This window comes from Talpa europaea, assembly GCF_964194135.1.
Source record: "Talpa europaea genome assembly, chromosome: 3".
Lineage (NCBI taxonomy): Eukaryota > Metazoa > Chordata > Mammalia > Eulipotyphla > Talpidae > Talpa > Talpa europaea.
The window spans coordinates 44,574,828-44,588,031 of NC_140069.1; the positions used below are offsets into that span (position 1 = coordinate 44,574,828).

The 13,204-nt window shown below is 36.3% G+C and overlaps 1 protein-coding gene across 2 annotated transcripts in view; it reads right to left on the minus strand.

The window, feature by feature from the left end:
- The window catches only part of ZFHX4 (zinc finger homeobox 4), a gene marked incomplete at its 5' end in the record, with an annotated part of 161,670 nt that overhangs the window by 144,734 nt on the left and 3,732 nt on the right, over window positions 1–13,204 (minus strand). For both annotated transcript variants that reach the window (XM_084230447.1, XM_084230446.1), the window contains one exon: window positions 13,003–13,204. This exon is cut by the window's right edge. In XM_084230447.1, the coding sequence (XP_084086573.1) occupies window positions 13,003–13,204 (202 nt within the window). The remainder of the gene's footprint in view (window positions 1–13,002) is intronic.

The window sequence follows — 13,204 nt, forward strand, 5'->3', positions numbered from 1 at the left end:
GGGTTAGGACTGGGGAAGAAAATGCTATAAAACCTATTGTGGTGATGGGTGCATGATTCTGCGAATATTTTAAAAGTATTTATATGCATCAAATGGGGAAATTGCATGGTGTAGGGATTATATCTCAATTAATCTGTTGTAAATAAAGAAACAGCAGGAAAGCAGAAGATAATGGACCCAATATCCATCACACTGTCCACAGGGTCGATTGTGTAGCATATAATTTTAATTCCTTCCTACTGACTTCTTGAATTGTTTCATTAGAATACTTTCCTATGTATAATTTCTTCACATTTTTTTTAAGATTTCTTTATTTATGCGTACAAAAATTGGGGTACAGGCCAGAGGTGTGGGTGGTAAGTGGATTTATCAGAGACAGAGTGGGGAGCAGAACAGGCAGTTTGACTGAAATACACTGTTGAGGGGAACAGCGGGTGAGGCAGGAGAGGTCTGCTGCGCCATGTGGGTAGCTCCCTGGCCAGGGATCGAACTTGTGCTGCTGTGGCTGCAGATAGCTTCATAGTTTGCATCTTAACTCTGCACCACCAGGGAGGCCCATGATTTCTTAACTATTGAGATTGCTACTTTATTCTATCTGTTTCCCACTATGGATATCTAACATTTCATCAACTTAAGAATATATTTATCCTGGTTATTTAATTCCCTGAATGTCGAGGATACTTCTGAGTCTAAGTGTTGTAGGGTATTGGTTGTGACTTTAAGACAGATTAAAAAAAAATAGAGTACTAATTAGGTAGACATTACTTTAAGGAAATCTTTGTTTTTAAAAATACTTTTAAAAAGACTTGATGCTCAGGGCCTCCCTAGTGGCATAAGGGGTTAAGATACAACCTGTGAAGCAATCTGCAGCCACTGCAGCACAAGTTCAATCCCCAGCCAGGGAGCAATCCACATGGCACAGCAGACCTCTCCTGACTTGCCCACTGCTCCACTCAGCAGTGTATTTCAGTCAATCTGCCTGTTCTGTGCCCTACTCTGTCTCTGGTGTATCCTCCCACCCCCCACGCCTCTGACCTGTACCCCAGTTCTTATATGCATAAATAAATAAATCTTTAAAAAAAAAAAAAAGACAAAGACCTGATTCTCAAGTCTTTGTAAAAGGATGCTTGCTTCAATGGTGGGTCCCAGCCCTGCCTTTTATACGGGGGAAAAAGGCTTAATGTGCTCCCACAAATAGTGAGGCCATTTACTTTTTAGAGAACCTATCACTTTTACCAAATCATATCCTGTTCTCTGAACCTTTGATTAGTCATGTGTACCTACAGACCTGATTTCAGTACTTGTTGATGAGTCTTGCACAATATCATCAAAGGTTTATTATCTCTAGGGAGCGAGAACACTTAAAATGTGCAGGAAGAGATTTTTGAGATCTGCTTTAAAACAAAATAAGTAGGCATTAATCATTAACTTATAATCTTCATCAATTTCTTTAATAAGTATTCATATGCTGTATTCTCAATTCTCTTTTACTCACACACACAAACACACACACGCACGCACGCACAAATACACACACACATGCAATTTGTTCCAGGGTTTGAGCAAAATATGTATAAGTAGGTCTCCCTGGATAGGTACTGAAAATATAATTGGAATGCTGGCATTTTGCCTTTTTAATCAGCAAACACATGCAACCTGAATATATCCACATTCTTCTATGCCCACTGGTAAAGAATTAAATTGTTCACATTTTGGCTAAGTGTTAACAGTTATGAAAAAAGTATACCAATATCAAAGTACTTTTGTACCTATGATTTTCCAATAAATTATCAAACCAGAGTTATCAAGGGGGTACCAAAAGTTCTACAAAAGGGAAAAAATATGACAATGACCTAGTACATGCTACTTATAAGTAAATATACCTTATAGCCAATTTGAAACATACATATAAATAAATATTGACAAATTTAAGCAATTAGAAAGACATTTTTTAATCCATGACTTAAAGATAATTCTACTTCCATGTTAAAAATGACTACTTTAGGGCCTCCCTGGTGGCGCAAGGGATTGAGCACAGCGCTGTGAAGCTATCTGCAGCCTCTGCAGCCTAAGTTTGATCCAGATCCCCAGCTGGCCAGGGAGCTACCCACATGGCTCAGCAGACTTCTCCTGTCTCGCCCGCTGCTCCCCTCAGCAATGTATTTCAGTCAGTCTGCCTGTTCTGTTGCCCACTCTCTCTCTGGTGAATCCTCTCAACCCCCACATCTCTGGCCTGTACCCCAGTTCTTGTATGCATAAATAAATAAATAATTTTTAAAAAGACTACTTTAAAACTAAATAACTCCTAATAAAATCCATCTTACTTTTTCTAATATTTAAAACTTTAAAGAGCCAAAAACTATTTCTCTGGAAAAAGTTAGTTATGATTGCCCTTGGATCTATTTTTAAGGAATTCGGTTGAGACTGGGGAGTATCTTCTCGGAGAACTTTGGAAAGTTCTAATGGAACAATTGTTCCATCCAAATGTGTTTTTTAGTTACTTAATTTACTAATAAAATTATAATCAAACAAAGCTTTCAGTTAAATTATAACTTAAAAATTACTGAAGGACTTCTGCTTAAAATGGTGATAGTATCACAGGGAGAGTTTTCTCCCTTGTTAAGGATTGTATAATATAAATTCAACAAGTAAAAAAATAAATTCAGAAAGACATATTCTGGTGTTTGCATAATTCGCATATCAGCATGTTCATTTTTTTTTCAAAATTCAACAATATTTATTTGGTGTAAAATTAGGAATCATTCTTCTCTTTTCCAAGTCTGATGTCATCTCCTTAGTTACTAGGTGGTGAGTGATGAATATATGTTGCATTTAAAACAGTTGCTTGTAAGCTGACTCTCTTTCAGAGGTGATGGCAACTAAACCTGCTACCTGATTTCCCACAATTGCACAATGAATGATTTCAGGACCTAAGGACAAATATTAGTGTTATTCTCAGGCCTGCCAAATAAATAGAAATGTGAAAAGTCTTTGAAAGATACTGCACATTATAATTATCAATATGGCCTTATATGCTTTACACACACCAGTTATAGCTATTGGGAACTTTTGTCATTTCAAAGCTAAGACAAATCTTACTTTCCAATGAAAACACATTTTTTTGGGCCTCCCTGGTGGTGCAAGGGGTCAAGCACCGCACTATGGAGCAATCTGCAGCCTCTGCAGTACGAGTTTGATCCCTGGCCAGCCAGGGAGCTACACACATGGCAGAGCACACCTCTCCTGTCTTGCCCGCTGATCCCCTCAGCAGTATGTTTCAGTCAGTCTGCTTGTTCTGTTCCCTGCTCTGTCTCTGGGAATCCTCTCACCCCACCGCCCCCATCTCTGGCCTGTGCTCCAGCTCTTGTATGCATAAATAAATAAATCTTAATTAAAAAAAAAAACACAATTTTTTTTTCAGAATGTGTTCAACAGCAGCAATGTCAATGACTGACATTTATTTGCAAGCTAGGGTTGCCAGAGTCAAGAAGGCAAGATTTCCCTAAGCATCTCTAAATTAAGTCAATATAAGTAGATCTAACAAGAATTCAGGGTTTATACTGAAATTATTAGCAAAATTTTGAGGACAAGTTAAAGAAAAAGGGTACATTAGAAACATGTGGTAAAAAGAAATTTTCTGAAAACTTATAACTAAAATGGATCAGGGCCTCCCTGGTGGCACAGCGGTTGAGCGCTGGGTTGCCAATCTGCCCGCAGCCTCTGTGGCACCGGTTCTATCCCCGGCTGCTCCCCGGCCACCAGAGGAGGGTCCCACATGGCGCACAGACCTCTCCTGCCGCCTGCTGCTCCCCTCAGCAGTGTACTTCGGTCCTTCTGACTGCTCTGCTCCCTGCTCTTGCTCTGGTGAATTCTCTCACCCTCTCACACTTCTGACTGTAGCCAGTGCTTGTATAAATAAATAAATAAATAAACAGATAAATCTTAAATAAATAAATAAAAATAAAATGGATCAGAGTAAAAAGTGAAATATAAAAGTTAAAAAAAAATTAGAAACCGGATTTTTTTTTTTTTTAATTCTAGTAAGTAGCAAGTGAACAGTACTTCTCTCAGTAAGTACAAGGATGCCACGAAGGAAAAGGAGGCTTGGGCTTTGGGCAGTGAGTGTAGTGTGCTTTGACTGTTCCTGTGTAGTTAGTTAAATGCTTAGAGAAGCACATTCCCTCTCTCAGGTCAGTGGGATACCATTTACTACCATTACTGCTGAAGTACCCTGGTGACCTGAATGAATTAATGCAGCTTCCAAAGGTGCTGAACTCACAAACTCTCACTGAACATTCAGGCACTAGGCATGATAAATAGTCTATTAGTTTTTTCTACTTAATATACCAAGTACCCAAAAATGTCAGTAATAGGAAATTTCCTTAAAGTGAAATTAGGTTGTGACAGGAAACATTCAAGTAATTTTTTTAAATATTTTTTTAAAGATTTACTTATTTATGCATAGAAGAATTGGGGTATATGCCAAAGGCGTGGGGGTAAGAAGATTCATCAGAGACAGAGTAGGGAGCAGAACAGGCAGATCTGCTGAAATACACTGCTGAGGGGAGCAGCAGGCAAGACAGGAGAAGTCTGCTGCGCCATGTGGGTTAGCTCCCAGGCCAGGGATTAAACTCAGGCCTCCATGGTGATAGTACTAAGATGTAACCCCTAGGCCACCAGGGAGGCCCATAGGTAATAATTTTAACCAGCAGTGTCTCCTTCCACCTTGAAGATGACCCAACAGGTGTAAATCCTATCACTCCAGCTGACTGCATTCATGTGTGCAAACTCTGGTTGCCAGGTCCAAATACTGGCATTGGCAATATCTTTAAGGATGTCTACTAACTTGAAGGAATAAAAGTGGACTCCAAAATGAGTAGGTTCTTCCCAACTTTGTTTTCCTTTCAGATGCCCTTCTCTTCCAATCTTCAAATACAAAAGTTTTCATATTAGCAAATTTTCATAATGTAGGCAAGACATGGATGGAGGAGCAACTGGGGCAGAACTCCAGAAGAAGTTCTTACTATCTGTAGGACCTGAGCAAGGCATTTTGCTCTCAATCTCAGTTTTCTCATGTGTCGAAATTGAAATAAAACATACAATTGTTAGGAAGCGTACATGAGATAATGCACATAAAAAGATTAACTTTTGATTGTTGCCAATATATGTTCTCTCTGCAGAAAGTAGCACCATCTTAAAAGATGATAAATGGACAAGTTATCATCAACATGGTTTTACTGTTGACAGACTATGTGGCATCAGAAGAAAAGAGAGTTTTAGTAAGATTATTTCCAATATCCCATAAATCATATAGACAGTCAATTGTCAGCTCTATCTACAAATGAGACTTTTTTTGCCACAGGGCATATAATCATGGGCTAAAAATCAATATTTTAAAACTTTGAAAACTTTCTTCCCAAACTGGAGTTAACCAGTTCAGTTGCTCATTTATATGCAGAGACAAATAATACTTCAACCTTAACCTTCCACATACTCCTTAAAAATTGCTTAATGGGAAAATATAAACTTAATATTTATTCCTTAAACTACAAGGAATATGAAATACATATTCTAAGCTACCTAATATATCTAATGAAAGAAAGGTCTTAGGAAAATCTGAATAAAGTATTGAGAGATGGCCTCAGTACACTTTTATTTTTATACATGTATATTTAACGCATGTAAGTAATATGTTCAAGCCAAAAAAATACTTACAGATTAAAAAATTAAAAGATTAATAACAGACAAATTCAAGTGAAATAAAATGTTACAGAATCGTTATTATCTGTGATAACAGAACTGGTCATAATAATCATGTATCTTTAAGCAGAACTCTCATTTACAGTATTGCAAACTGAACTTATAGAGATTCTCCAAGAGTCAAACTAAATTAGCACCATACTTATAGAGAGAGGTTAACTAGAATTATAACTTAACATATTTTCACTCTTTATTAAGTATTTTTCTTCATTTTCTAGACGATTTATCAGTTGCATCATCCTCATGTATGAAATCAATTTCCAAATAAGAGATCTATCCTCTTCTCAAATCCCCATCATAACCCTTGTTCTAAACTAATCAATAAAGTCTTGCAATGCAAGAGGGCAGTAAGCGTAAGTCAAGATGTAAAGGTGACATTGTTCTACATCTGCTGAAGTCCCAGGAGTCCAATCATACTCCTTTAACCAACCATTGTTGAAAAACGTGGACGCTTTGGATGGCTAGGTATATGACTCAGTCCATGGTTTTATAAATGTCCCTGTCACATTGATAGGGCAGAATGAGTTAAGAAGCATCACCCTAGAGGACCTGGCTATATCCTATCACATCAATGGCACACAACCTCCATGAACAGAGACATCAAAGCCTGGTACACAGTAAGGGCTCATTTATTTTATGTAAGGGCTTTATTTATTTTATGTTTATTAGAAGCAAAACTTGAGATATCATGTGGGTATTACGCAAACAGAACCTTGGCCCTTGTGCCTACACCAATCATCACATTTCATCTAGGTTATGGCATCTGTGAAGACATTTCCTATTGGGTTATATATAGGATGCTGTGTTCTTCTTTTGAATAAGTCACATAATCATAAGCGTTCCTGAAATACACTGATAATTTGGGGGAAAAAAGTGACTTTAAAGGCCTGAATTATCTGAATAATGAACAAATCTCCACGTCTAATTGAACTCAGCCTGAACATAGGCCCAGACTCAAAGCAAACTTGGTAAAGCATTTCCAGTAGAACTTGGGCAGGCCAGATGTTCTGGAAGCAGAACCGAGGTCATTATGCACATGCCAGCTCCTCCTCACTCCACCCCGGGCCAAGACCCTTTCAGCAGCGAGAGGTCTGGTTAACATATGACTCTGGCTGCAGTAATGCATGGCATCCCAGCACCCATATGAAGATTTCAGCAATTTTAACCTATCTCTATTGACAGAGACAGTTAAACTGAAGCCAAGGAAATAAAAAGGGAGAGCACAGTAATTATGAGATAGCACCTTTGTATTACCTAACTGACCTCATGGGGGGAGTGATACATAAATAATTTACTACTTTTGGGTAAATCATACCTATACTTCACATTAGATAGAATGAGCACAAGTTATACAAAACCATAACATAAACACAAAGCATAAGTTAACATGATCCTGAAGAGAAGTGAATATCAGTGCCAATTTTTTAGAGCATTTCTGAGATGGGGATCAGTGTGTGTGTGTGTGTGTGTGTGTGTGCGCGCACACTCAGAAGAATAAAAGTAAAGAAAATTTTTCAGGAGGGGCACTGTCCTACCTAGCCCATATCCTGGACATAACCACTGTGCCCCTCCCATATCAGAAATTCCTCTAGATTAAACAATTTCTATTTTAAAAAAAATGTATCCTGGGAAAGACTTGAAAGTCATTTACACCTTTGGATACACTACTCTACTTTTGTGAAAAGGCTTCTTTCCCCTTAATTAAAGTAATGCTAGTTTTCTTTGGGGAATTAGGTAATCTTGCAACATGGAGTATTTCCATGAAAAGAAAATCTAGGTGGGTAGGAAAAATAGTAAGGATTTCAGAAAAAGAGTGAAAAGAATAGTAACATGTACCTGATATGTAGGGAAACAGTAGCCCTGATTAAGGAAAAACATGCTGAAAATAAAACAAGAAGGTTGCAATGACATACTGCTTTATTTAAATTTTGTCTGGGTTTGTTAACAATGCACACACTAAAAATCATTCTATCTATCTAGACACGGATGCAATAAGTTGCTAATGCCTGGCCTAAAATAATCCTTCTAAGGCTTGATATGCGTGTGTGTTTATCTATATATATTAAATTTATTTAGATAGGCAGATTTTGGGTCTTTTTTTCCCTAGTGAAATACAAAGAGGGTTCTCATCTCATAATCTAATATATTACTTGCCATGTGGATACAGTGAGAAAACCCATATTTGTGCTGAAGTAGCCAGGTTATGACATATGGTGTGGTTCAGCTAATGCCAACCTTAAAAAACAGAAGTAGATGTAGTAGCTAGGACTGACCAATTACACTGTGATCTGTGAACACCCATGATTTACTAGTTGCTATTAACTAATGAGCTCCTCTCTATTTAATAAGTGTATTTATCAGTTGTAAGTATTATGCAAGCACATACTGTTCTACAGAAACTATGTTTTTCAAACCTCTGCCTTGTATTTTTAGATGAGAATACAACAGAATAGTCTGAATTGTGATTAGTTTTTAAAAATAAATCTGCAACTAGAATTAAATTTCATACTGCCTTTCAACCTTGAAAGGAACATAAATCTGAAACTAATACAAAAAGTGCAAATATTTCCATATTCAGGTTAATGTTTAACAACAGAAAAGAATAACTTTTGTTTATCTCCGAAAACAGCTTTCTTCATCTAAACAAATGACTAGAATAAGATTAAGAAAAACCTGTTTTGGCTTCTTAGACACACACACACATATTCCAATTTCCTTTTGCACAATGACTTTTATGCAAATGTGTACCACACAATCTCCCGACCTCTTTTACCATCACACCGGGACAATGACAGTTCAATAATTGAAATGGTACATATCTGGTATATTTGATTTTAAATTGCAAAGTTGGATTCAAGCCTATTGAAATGAAAATTCTTGCGATTCTTTGTTAATTCCAAAGTGATTGGGTTATTATTTCCTAGTAGTAAAAGAGCCAAAAATGTAGTGAAAGCTAATTATTCCATTTTTTATTTCCTTGCCACATACTTTCCCTAATGTGCCTCCTTGCATGCTCCACTGTGACCTTCCCCCACACCTTGATTTTAGTTCTTAACCCGGATTCCCTCATCCATAACATGGATAATGAGAAAACTCCAAAAATGTTCTTTGGGGGAATGTTACACGAAAAGTTACCTAAGACTAAATCCCACGTGTGTTCCTTTGCTCACCATGGAGACAACAGATTCATTCACTGCTCTCAGCCAATTTGAAATCCAAATATGAAAACAGCATTATGGAATTCAGACAGACTATTCTGCTTCACTACTAACAGATGCAGGGAGAAAAAAAGCTAGTAGAATTATGCATTTGACTTTGAACCAGCAGAGCTGTGAGCACCTCACTTAAAAACATATATAATATTCTAAGAGCAGCTGAAATGCAGGTACTGCAAGAGTATCTGCATGCCTGCTTAGGAAGGTGGTGGACCAATGGGCTGACTGGAAAAGTCTTGGCCATTCTAAGCCAAGGATAAGCTAAACTCTAAATCTGAAAAATCGCTACAAATCTTATTTGTTCTTCCTCAGTTTCAACGTGTAGGACTAAGTGGTTTTCCTTAGATCTTTTTACTGGACTCTTTAGAAAAATTTGGGGATGGCTTGAGAGGTCAACCAAATTTTGATGCAATTTTTTTAAGAGTGTTGGAAATGAAGGGATTTCTTTAACATTTCTCAGTTTATCCATTGGTCGATGATTCACCTAACAAATATTTATTGAGGTCTCATTATGTGAATATCAATTGACAAAAATTTGTAGAGGATGCAAAGGCGTGAAATTAGAGAATATAATCAAATCTAGTAAAGTGGTTGGCTGAAAAAACTATACTCACACACACTTTACCTTGTGAGGCTGACTGTAGCTATCTATGCATTTAATATTTATTAACCTCACTTTATACATTAAAAGAGATTAAGGGCAATCTGCAGTTTCATTTTATTGTTTTAATTTCCTAGACCAATTTTACTTCATCATTAAAATTTCTGGAGGAAAAATCAAAACTTAATAGTACTCAGCACTTCAGAGAGTTTTGCTTGAAGAAAGGAGTAAGATTTTTCTTAACAATAACAAATTTCCTTCTTAAAAATTCTAAGGAAAATAATACTGCCAAAAGTGAGTACAGCTTTGTTTGTTTTTGCAGTTATAGCTAGCAATAGACATAAAGGTGCTCTTTTTTTTCTTTTCATCCATATGGAAAGATCATCAACACATTCTGGCTCTGGGTTCTTTGCCAAAATACCATAACCCACAAGCCTTCTACCTTAAACATAAAAGGAAAGGTGTTGTTCTGGTCAAATAAAGAAATAATTTTTACTAGCATACGTCTAATGTTAAAGCTGCCTAAATCCTGCCAAATACATTAAAACAACATCTGTAAAACAGATTTTCATTAAATTGATCAGTTTAAAGTTAAGCGGCTAGGCAGATGATGCTTTCAAGCTAACCCTTCACCTTTAACCTTTAACCTCTTTAAACTAGAGTAAGGACACACACTTCTTTTAGGTAATACTGCTTCAGGTTGACGATGCAAAAGGTAAAGTGGATTATTCAAATCAAACTGACACATCACCACAGTTAGAGTGTTATGAATCAATATGTTGTCAATAAAGAGAAAAGCTGTTTTCTCACAGCCTAGTGTTTGTCTTATAACTGTGACTTGTCACTTTTCCTTACAGTCTGAATAATTCACAAGGCAAAATGATATAAATTAAACTCCTAATGAAAATGAATTTTATATGGGAGATTATTGTCTAGTCATTAACTCAGAAACTATTTTAAGTGTAAGTTTAATATTTTAGCCATAGTACAAACCATCGTTTTTTTCCAGACCAATTTGTTAGGTTCTCATTTAAAAGCAATTAATGTTACTTATGAAGCAATTTTATTTTGCAGACACAAGCCGACCAAGCTTGCTAATATCCTCATTACTGTACTTGAAAATCTTCTATATCTGACTCACACAGTTTCTGTAAATCAGCTTAGAAATGTCATCCTCAACACACTGGTATGCTGAAGTATTTTTCTAGTTACTACTAGAAATAATAAATGCTCTCTGAAGGATAATGCAAGTTAATATAGTTTGATTTGCATAGTACCCAAATTTCAATAGATTAAATATTTATCTCTTCAATCTTCTTTAAATTTGAAGTAAATCTGTTCAAAGTATGTTTTTGTTTGCTGACTACTTTTAGACATTAGACTACAAGGATACAGGTATTTAAGGGATAAACAAAGAACAGTGGGGACAAGTAAATTTTTACATGACATAACATATTTATGGTAGAATACATATATCCTATGTTTCCGGGATCTAAAACTCTCTGTTTTAAAACCCTCTTTATAAACAAGCTTTTACCTCAAGTGGTTGTTATACATTAAAGACAATATTTAAATTTCCTTGAAAAGGAACTTTGAGAGTAATTCTGGCACCTAGCAAATACTCTGCAGAGAGCAGTGGGTGGTCAATCCCCAGTCATGGAGCGAATGGATAAACTGAACACATAAATAAGCACACAAGTTTAAATAATCATCAAACAGATTATATAACCTTTCCTGAGAAAATGAGCAGTCACATTCTACCTTCCTTCAGCTTTTCACATGAGATTAATAAAATAGAAGAATTTGTACATTTATATCTTCTATATACAACATGTTAATTTGAAGTGTTAGAGGAGCTTCGTGAATATAAATACAGTTCATGAATATTCTATATAGCTCCCAGGGTCGCGATCTATTATTTATACAAACATAATTTTTTTCTTCTTCTTCTTTTAGGTATTCTAAAAGTTTTAATAGGTCTGGTATCAACAGAAAAAAAAGTCAACTATTGAAGAGTTATCAACTGTTGCTCTACAACCGATGAATTATAATACAATTAATCCTTTATATAATATTTCAATATCATCAACTTAGAAGCTTTCCATCGTTCATTAGGACCTATTCTCCCCTGAAACTCTGCAACCCAAATCTAATGCTTTCAGTATTGATCCACAGAATGCCAATATCACAGGAACAGTGTTACAAATTCTCACACCATGTCTTTAGGTTTTTATGTTCAGTACATCAATCCAGAATTTGAACTTTAACAACCCCAACAAATAGACCTAAGCCAATCCAAATAAATAATTCCTGCACCTGATCAGGAGAGCCACGATCTGTTCTTCGTACTGTGTTTATAGTTTGAAATAGTACTAGGAGAGCCATAGGTATAATAATCACCGGTTGGCTCCTTATAGTTTAGTTATCACTGATTTCTAGTATAAATCAATAGATAACTCTTGCAAAATGGATTTTGTAATCATATTTAGTGCTTGTTACAATGACTAATGGTTTGCAATATTTTCTGAATTTTAATATCCTCCAGACAAAAGAAGTTTTTAATAAGTTACCAAGTTATTCATCATAGAAATGAATCTGTTACATTTGTACCTGAACCAACACAATCAAGTCAATCCAGTAAACAAACTTCAGAAAATAAATTAGCCAGTAATTAGGGTTTAGAAAAAGTCAAGACAAGTTGTGTAATAAATAGCGCTCATCTCTTGCATGTACTCATTACGGTTGCATAGTTTTTTCCAGCAATGACAAAAATATATTTTTCCATTTTATGAATATTTTTGTGCCATACCCATGGCGGGGGGTGGGGGGGCGTGGGGGTGTAGAGATAAAAACACTTCTAGCTAGTAAATGTCATTTAAAATACAAACCAAGTTTACTTTTAAAGGCCTTCAACTGATGCTAAGGGAGACTGTGTTTACCCGATACTACTGGGAACAGAGACCAAAAAAAAAATGTTATGTTTGGATTGTCCTTGTTTATCAAACAAACAAAAGATGAGGCATTCAGGAGGTAGTACTGTTTTTGTCTACTCCCTGTAATCATGAACACTTAACCAAGAGTGGTGCTGTGTGTGTGTGTGTGTGTGTGTGTTTAATACCCAATAAATAAAAAAAGTCTAAAAGCATTATTTTACATATGAAAATACTCAGAAAAGTTTTCTTTTCTGAGAAATCAGGAAATCAGTAGCACGATCAAGGCCACTGAGAGAGATTTAACAGGAGCATGCAGCAAATCTTTCAAACAAATTCTCCAATTCCACCTATCTCAATGTAGGTTTAGTAATGTTAAACAGAAACTGCACCTTGCCCTTCCATTTTTTCCCCCTTCAATCCTTGTGCTCCAAGCTCTGAAACAGTTAATTCCCTTCTCTGCTCTGTGCCAACTGAAATGTATGTCACTGCTTACCTTGTAGAGCTTCAGGGCCGCCTCATGCCTGTGATTGGTGGTATGCAAGCGTAATTTATCCACACTGTTGGTGTAGTAGTCACAGGCGTTACATTTTAGGTGAACAGGATTGCCAATGGCAATACACTTCAGCCTCCACTCATTGCTTTTGCCCCCTTCTTTAATGTGAGCAACCAGTTGATATTTCTGCATATGTTTATCA